We start from the raw sequence: 9,563 nt of genomic DNA on the forward strand, positions 1-9,563 counted from the left end.
ATTTAGCCAAAATGGATGAGTCGATCTGAATAGACCGAAAAAAGGATTAATGGCGAAAACTTTATTATTATTATTATTATTATTATTATTATTATTATTATTATTATTATTATTATTATTATTATTATTGGTTTTTAATGAGACGTATAATTATTGTAACAACTTATATTTAGTTTTTATATATTAAAAATTTAAATAATTTTGGATAATTAGTGGGTATTACTATACGAATTTGGATAAACGAGTGATAAAATTCATTTTGAGCGAAGGAGGCGACGAGGATCGTTATGTGGCTAAAGTGTAAGGGCATGAACGACCATGTTACTTCAACTACATGAGGAAATTGTGGTGCCACAGAAGGCTAGGTGATTAGCGCGGGCGATGATGGTGGTAATTTTTATTTTATTTTTAGTTTAGAGACTCCGACATTTTTTTTTTTGAGATACAAGATACATATTATGTTTATGTTAATGAATTAATTAAATATTCAAACAAATACAATTCAAAATCTAAACAAAAATTAAATATTTAGGAGATGGAAATACTAAGTTCGGGCTAAAATTCTCACAAAGTAAATTTATCGGGCTAAATTTATTACATTTTATTTTTCCTTTATGAATAGAAAATATTATTAATTTAAAAAAAAATGTTGCTTAAATATTGGCATCACATAATATGATACATGACCTCTAATACTTCTTCACATTATATATAATAATATAATTAGTCTATTCCCATCAAATTTCGACGGGCAAAACATACTAGTTCTATTAATTTTATAATTTTACAGTGATGAATGCAATTCTAATAATTGATGTCTTTGAATTTTAATAATTAAATTGAAATAATTATGTCTTAGTATTATTTTATTTTTTTTAAAATTTTGTTTATAATTATAGTTGTGAATTAACGTTAGTCCATTTATTTTATTTTATTTTTCATATATTTGTAAAAAAAATCAAAGTTTTAAGAAAGAAAAAAAAATCATAGGACCGATTAAGCCCGATAACTCGATGGCTTGAATAGAGTTGGGATGAGCTTGAAAAATTACAGCCCGATCAATTTTCGGTCTGATCCAATCCAACCCAATAAGTTTCAAAAGTTTGGTGGGCTAGACCGGGCTGGCCCAATCCACCATTTTGTCACCTCTACTCATAATATACCTATACAGAACCGATCACCTACCCACCGTGGGCAAGCATAACGTGCCCATCATTGATGTGACAATTTTAATTAGGAAAGATAACTAATAAATCTTACTCTAATTAAAATTATTTTACTACAATTACAATTGCCACATCATGGTGGGCACGTTATGCATGCCCACGGTGGGTAGGTGATCGGTTCTGTATACCTATAATATTTATATGAATCTATATATTTTTGGTCCGATCCACCCATGTCGCGTTGAAGGTAAAAATATAAATTTAATTTAATTATAAAAGGAATCAAATTTTATTTGGGACATAAATTATAGAATAAAATAATAAATTAATAATAATAATAATAATAATAATAATAATAATAATAATAATAATAATAATAATAATAATAATAATAAATTATATGGGGAGTTAGAGTGAGTAAAATGGGAAGTGTGAAGAGCATCCATAGGTTACGTGGTTAAAATCGCTTTTCCAAGAGCGCAGCGGTTGACGAAAACAAATAGCGCTTCTTTTTCCTTCTCTTAAATACTAACTTCCGTTGTTTGCGATCACCGTTGGATATTTCCCAAATTGGGAGCTGCAATTGTTTCTTTTTTCTTCTTTCAATTCTTACCTTTTCAGGTCCCCCAAATTTTGTACGAATATTTTCGTCGCCTTCTTTGGTGTGAGTAATCGACCGATCTCTCTCTCGTTGTCAGGCGTTTGAATTAAGTGAAGAATTTGAGCTCTGATGCTGTTGTGGATTCGAGAAACTGTGTTGTTGTAGTTGCTCTGAAATTTAATTGAAGGGAAATGGAGGAAGGGAGGTCCACGGCAGCTGCAATCGAAGCTGATTCAGTGTCATTCAGACAACGCCGCTCCAATTGTATGTATAAGTGTGTATTTCTTGTTGGTTGGTATATACTTTCGGAGTTAATATCAGTATATTGTATGAGATATCATTGTTTAGCCGATTGTAACTCGGCACAGATTTATCAGCTGATATGTATATATGTATTTATATGTGCGTGCTCATGTGTGTGTACGTGCATTTATTTTCACTTGGAATTTTGTAAAGGGGTAATTGCATACAATAACACCACTTTTACTCATTTTTTCTAGTTTACAACACCACTTTTAAATCTTGCCACAAATTTACAATGTATCGTTTACAACATCCACCTATGTTCTGTCAAATCAAAGATGGTATGGCTGTCTGAAAAGTACATACCGACTTGCCGCGGAAAAGTTGCAAATGCATTTAAGGTGGCCGGCTGGCTAGTTCACTCGTCTTTTCCAACAGCCATGTCGGCTTTAATTTCCATCGATGTAGTAAACCACACAAATTGTAAACATGATGCTTTGCTGCCAAGATTAAAGATTTAAAATTCGCCGTAAACCAGTAAATGAGTCAAAGTGGTGTTATTATGTGCAATTAACCCGTTTGTAAATGATGAATTATGATTCTGGTTGAGAATGAAAATTAAGCTTGAAGTGATTCTCGTCATTTTGCAGTCATATACCAGTTTACTCAGCAAAGTCTACCAGCTTGTAAACCTGTCCTATCACCTGCGTGGGTAAGCAAATGATGGAAAATTGCAAATGCTCGTTGACGTAGTTATGATTCTGTGTGTGATAAAACTCTAGCTTGGCTATAAGCTGTGTTATGTATGGATTGATTTTTGTTCTTGACAGGTGGTTTCGGTATTTTTTGTTGTCGGTGTGATATTTATCCCAGTTGGGATTGTCTGTCTTCATGCTTCACGAAGTGTAACACTTTCTCTTCCTCTCTTATGTTTTGACATAAATTGTAGTTTGATGTAATATAGGCAGTCGAACAATGTTGATTTGAAGATTGTTTGGTGTCGTTCTGATTGTAGGTTGTTGAAGTTGTCTATAGATATGATGTTGAATGCGTCCCAGCATCATTCAGAGGCAACAAGCTGGCATACATTACAAATGAGTTCATTCCCAAAAATTGCACCAAAGAACTGAAGGTAGTATCTCTGGTGCTCTGATGTCATCAGCTGTGTGTTACTAAAAAATTAGTGGATAGTGAATGTGAATTTAGTTGCACTGATTTATTTAATATGGTCAATGTAGCTAAGTGCATTGACTCTATAGAACTTTCATCAATGAAACTTCCAAGATTATGTACTAGCTAGAGCTCAGATCAGAGTTCCTGATGCAAAGATCTAGATTATATTTTTTTGATGAACGAAGAAGTGCAATATAGTGTTTGTTTCATGATATTGTTTTGTTAAGAAGATAGATTAATATTTGATTGGCAGTTCTCTAAAATGAGGGCCACTGCAGACTCATGTAGCTATGGTGTAGGAAACAAAGGGTGTGTGCAGTTCCTTGTCCTGTCTTCTTCAAAATATAGTCTGTGCCTGTTTTTTTTTTTTTTTTTTTTTTTTTTTTTTTTTTTTTTTTCAGAAAAACGACAAGAGTTGTTGGATATATAACTGACACTGGATCAGGGTTATAACTTTCAATTGAGTGGGCTCATATAGGGGTACTTCTGAAATTCCAATTCCATGTCAGTGATCCTCATGCATTGTTGACTAGATCTTCTAAAGTGTCTTTTATTACTTTAATTGATTTCCAATTTGCGAGTGCTGACGGCATTTGTGGTATGTGTTGATATGTCCTATCTACTACATATTTAACTTATTTTTAGAATTTAATTGATTACCGTCAAGCCTAGTGAAGATTACATATTTAACCTGTTCCGGCAACCTCATTTATAGATTCCCAGGAATATGAAGGCTCCAATATATGTCTACTACCAGCTTGATAACTACTACCAGAACCATAGACGGTAAATATATTCATTTTCTCATATCCAGATATGGAACTTTGAGCCTGCATATTCCACTTTACCTTTTATATATGTATATATTAAGTCGATTTTCTGGTTTTATTAAGGTATGTTAAGAACCGAAGTGAGCGGCAGCTCTTGCATGGATTGAAGTACCATGATATAGGTTCATGCGCACCAGAGGATGTTATCAATGGTCTCCCAGTTGTCCCCTTGCGGTCTGGTTGCTTGGAGTATGTTTAATGACACATTCTCTTTCTTCCGAGCAGTAGAGGAATTAAATGTCAACAGGAAAAACATCGCATGGAAGAGTGATCGAGATCATAAATTTGGAAAGCATGTTTTTCCCTTCAATTTTCAGAATGGAAGTCTAATTGGTGGTGCAAGACTTGACCCCAATATTCCTGTAAGTGATTGCATAAATTTATATTCTTAGCTTCAAACAGTTTTAACTCTCTTAAAATGCGAGACATAACTTTCATCATGCCCATTTTTTCTATTAACCTTATTTTGGTCTCGTCTATTTAACCCAAGATCAGTTGATCACCAAAACATCCTTTGCATGTTTCATATCGACACCACCGTCTTCTCTTTTTCTCTTGCTCAAGCGTGCACACTCACACACACTCACAACCTGGGCATCCAATTGTTTCCTTATCAAGTTTTTACTATTTTATCTGGAACTATAATAATGTGGTCGCAGTTATCTGAATATCTTAGGTATGCTTTTTAGAAGCCAGTTATTTTGTTATGGAGTCAGCGCTGATGCAAATTGATTTATATCCCATTTTTCTCCAGTTGTGTACTCTTCAGAATGCTGTCAGTGCTGGTGATTCTGCAAGCTTTTATCATTCTATTTGGGCTTGCTAAAATCGTTGACCTTTCGAACTAATGAGACCTGATTTATTTCTGGTGCTTCTATCAAATTTTGATCACAGAATCATCATTATATCTACCTTTTTTTTTAAGAAGAGGATCAATAAGGGTTCCCCAATTCCCCCCATTGGTGACTCGAACCCCCAACCTATTGGTTGGAGGGGAAGCGTCTTACCAACTGAGTTGCGCTTCGTTGTCAGAATCATCATTGTATCTATTATTCACTTACCATCATCTCATCATGGTTTAAAATTTATCTGAACTTCTAAGATAAGAATATTGTACCTCGTCTGCGTTGAAAAGTATTTTAAGTGATCGAGCTGCTACAAAATATTTTCAGTTGCTATTTTCAATACCATATTTTGGTTAACAATAAGCCTACGATATGCATCGATATGCTTCTGTTGCATTTGCTTTATTGGCTACAATTTATTAGGGATTTAAGAGTTAATAATAACGGCAGAAGACTGAGAATATTGCATATATGCAGATTGTTCTTTATTCTTTTAAGACTTGACTAATATTTGAGCTTATAGTATGAATTTTCAGTCCTCTGAAGTATGAGTTTTGCATCTTTTTTTTTTTACTTAAAAAAAATTATAACAACTGCACTTTTGGTTTTCTGATATGTAATATTTTGAGCTGTTTGTATTTTTATTCTTATTCTCTTACGATTTTGTTTCTTTGTGGATTCTATCAAATTGCACCAACTAGCTAAGTGATCAAGAGGATCTTATCGTATGGATGCGTACTTCTGCTCTCCCTTCTTTCCGGAAGTTGTATGGAAGAATCGAAGAGGATTTAGGATGCTGATGAGATAATCTCAGTCAAACTTCTAAACAACTACAATACGTACAGTTTCAGTGGCAGCAAGAAGATTGTTCTCTCAACGTCAAGTTGGTTAGGAGGCCATAATAATTTCCTGGGGATAGCCTACCTTTCTATTGGCTCGTCTTTTATATTTGTTGCCTTTCTCTTCCTGTTGCTTCATATACAAAATCCAAGGTAAATTTTGTAAATGCACAAACACTCATGCTTATAATTTTTACTATTTTAATGCTGCTAGCTCGCTGATGCTTCTCTCTTGGCTGAAACATTCTTTTCATGTGATTTTTTTAGGACGAAGAGCCCGTTTTTTCTCTTGAGGACCAATTATATGGTTGTTTCATCTTTGTAAACTAACTTCACAATACCAAAATAGTCATTAGAAGCTTACTCCTTGTTTTATGTTCTAATCAAGATTCAAAACTGTGTGATGTCAATATGGTTGTTGTATGCAGTTATGTATAATTTACGTAAAAAAACCAAAAAAAGTATAAAACAGCCAATCTTGAAAAAAAAAAAATCGTGAGCAAGAACAGTGTTAGTTGTGTGACTTCAATATGTTGTTACTTCATTTTGATATTCTTCTCATATTTGTTTTCCAGATCATACGTTGATACGAGTAATATATCATGGAATTGGAAGCACGTATCTGATTGAAGGTAGAGTAACGTCTCAATCATGCTTCTAGTTCCCTTTGTGATGTGAGAAAAAATTGTTCAGTTTTTATTTGGGAGATGAGTCGTTTTAAAATCTCCGGTTCTCTCTGGAAATTTTTATGCTCGTTGATGATTATAATAAATTTGAATTGAGTTTTGACAAGAACACTTTTAATTCATATACATGTAACTACATAGAAGAATACATGTAACCTAGGATCGCAGAAATATGTCTGAAAAAGAACTCATGCTTGAAAGTCTGCTATTCTTATTAGAACTGCTTGTCTGATGACTAAAACAGAAACTATCGACTTCTATCTTCTCTTTTGTTTCGTCCCATCTTTCTTTGGCATGAAACATTGCAGGGATTATTGACATATAAGAAACTCATTTCCTTGATTCATTTACGTTCTTGAAATCCCTTTGTTGTCCGCTTCTGCTGCTGCTGCTGCTGCTGTTGCTGGGTCGCTATCTATCTTTCCCGTATCGGGAGCTTCTGCGGCCGTGGGGTGATAGGAAATCTTTGAGAAGGGCAAAGAGAAATGGGAGTTGGAATTATGCTTGACGAAACATTTCCTACATATTAGTACAAAACAAAGAGGAAACACTTATAATTGAGTCTTTGCTCTGTTGTTTTAATTTCAAATGATGGATAATCTGTTCTATCAACAGGTATTGATTGATGCAAGATGACAGGAAGGGCGTCGGGCACACCTTCTTGCCGGAAGCATCCATCTTCTCCAGTCCTTCCTCGGCTATTGTTTCGAGCTTCGGCGCGTTCGACGCCTTCTGAGGGAAGATTACTGGTGCTGGTGCAACCTCAACCCAGTTCTCATACCTCATTTGCTTTCTCATTTTTGTTATGCAGCACCAAGAAATTCTAGAGAGAGGAGGGATTCTAGTAGGGGGTGTGATGATGGTAGAGTGGTTTTTCTTGTATTTATGTAGGTAGAGAGAGAGGAGAGAGAGAATCGATGTTGTGAACATGAAGTTGTTGAAACTATTTTGCATATATGTTGACGAAAACCCTTGGAGGACCGTGAATAGTGGAAATCAATAGCAGAATAAAATGCCAGGTGTTTGGTTTTCTTGATTGCTGTTGTTTGAAAAACCAATATCTGTTGACACGTTCAATTTACTATGATATGTATATATGTATGTAAAAGCTGAATACATCATATTTTTTAAAATTAAACTATATACTAGCATTTAACTTCGACGGGAATTATTTTATGTTATCATTTATAATTATTTTTATTACTATAACATATGAAATAGTTTATATATAAATTATTTCTTTAATTAATTTGATATGATCAAATTAAATTAGTAATACAATATTTGAAATAATATTAATCTTAATCACTTTCGCCAATTAAATGTAGGTTGTGATTATAGAAATACATTTTTATATAAATATTCATTTGATGAAGTTTATAAAAAGTTGATGTGGAATTGAATATTTTAGAAGAAAAAAATATGTAAATTTGAAGTATGATATGATGTACGATTGATGTGTCGCATTTCCTGTTAATCGTATTTCGATAATATTTACTCTCTCCGTCCCTCAAACATTTTCCTTTTTTTTTTCTATTTTGGTTCGTCTCGAAAACATCTTCCTAACCTATTTTTTAAAATAATTTCACTAATTATTATTCTTACAATTTCACTTTTTATGGGACTCGTTCTCCACTTTCACTAATTATCACTCTTACTATTTCACTTTTTGTGGGATCCATTTTTCACTTATCGAATGCATAATTAACTTTTATTAAAACCCGTGCCATCCTCTCTTAGGAAGATGGTTGGGGGACAGAGGGAGTTTTAAGTTTGTTCAAATTCTTTAACTACGACGGATAAGAAATAATTTAATTAAACATATGTCATCTGAGTATCATCTCATATGGATCTAATAAGACCAGATAATAATATAAACTCTAAACACAACATACGACATTTGAACGTCAAAATTTTGAAAATCATATTCTTTGGAGTTTAAAATACCACATCTGAATTTTGAGCATCATCTTGTATGGAGCTTGAAGATTATAACTTACTTGTAAGTATCATTTTTTCTAGAATTTGTGAAACTATAATTAAGTTATGAGAATAATCTCGTCTCAAACTTTAAACAATATCGTCAAATTTGAAATCATATTCAATCATATATATATATATATATATATATATATATGTGTATATATATATATAGTTAATTAAGCTATAATTAAGTTATGAGAATAATCTCGTCTCAAACTTTAAACAATATCGTCAAATTTGAAATCATATATATATATATATATGTATATATATATATATAGTTAATTATTTAAGTAAATACATCTATATATAAATGCATTATATATATATATATAGATATTAATTTGTGAATATTAATATTATATAATAAAATAAAATACAAATATAAATCTTTTTTAGATATGGCAATTGATTAAAAATTTAGAAAAAAAATAAGAATGAATGAAAATTAAAGAAAATTAAAATAGAGTGATTATACGGCGCCACATAGGACATGATTTATTTTGCTATTATATATATAGGGGTGGGCTACCGTGAGAGCACATCTTAAAATAAGAAATAAGAGCAATTTTTAATGTATGAATTTTATGTAGAACACGTATGAATTTGCTGTATAAAAGTATGAATTATGAAAAATTAATTTTTGCTACCTTTGGGATTCGAACTTAGGACCATAAATCCATCCAACATGATTACAAATCAACCGTAGATCTTGATGATCTAAGGGCTGAAAATGATTCTTATTTTATATCTTATGAAATGCTCTTATTTTAGCCCTTCCCATATATATATATATATATATATATATATATATATATATATATATATATGGGAAGGGCTAAAATAAGAGCATTTCATAAGATATAAAATAAGAATCATTTTCAGCCCTTAGATCATCAAGATCTACGGTTGATTCGTAATCCTGTTGGATGAATTTATGGTTCTGAGTTCAAATCCCAAAGGTAGCAAAAATTTATTTTTCACAATTCATACCTTTATACAGCGAATTCATACGTGTTCTACATAAAATTCATACATTAAAAATTGCTCTTATTTCTTATTTTAAGATGTGCTCTCACGGTAGCCCACCCCTATATATATATATTATATATATATATAGGGGTGGGCTACCGTGAGAGCACATCTTAAAATAAGAAATAAGAGCAATTTTTAATGTATGAATTTTATGTAGAACAC

General features: G+C 32.3%; 1 protein-coding gene across 1 annotated transcript; it reads left to right on the top strand.

Moving 5' to 3' along the window:
- The first annotated feature begins 1,663 nt into the window (after nt 1–1,663).
- Nucleotides 1,664–7,419, top strand: LOC131013630 (putative ALA-interacting subunit 2). The gene is given in 11 exon segments (XM_057941759.1): nt 1,664–2,031; nt 2,661–2,722; nt 2,841–2,915; nt 3,026–3,142; nt 3,899–3,969; nt 4,077–4,179; nt 4,181–4,375; nt 5,560–5,649; nt 5,651–5,850; nt 6,273–6,329; nt 6,999–7,419. Coding segments are annotated over 10 exon segments (1,041 nt in total). The 5' UTR covers nt 1,664–1,958; the 3' UTR covers nt 6,328–6,329; nt 6,999–7,419.
- Nucleotides 7,420–9,563: the final 2,144 nt, after the last annotated feature.

This window comes from Salvia miltiorrhiza, chromosome 2 (assembly GCF_028751815.1).
Source record: "Salvia miltiorrhiza cultivar Shanhuang (shh) chromosome 2, IMPLAD_Smil_shh, whole genome shotgun sequence".
NCBI classification, from domain to species: domain Eukaryota; kingdom Viridiplantae; phylum Streptophyta; class Magnoliopsida; order Lamiales; family Lamiaceae; genus Salvia; species Salvia miltiorrhiza.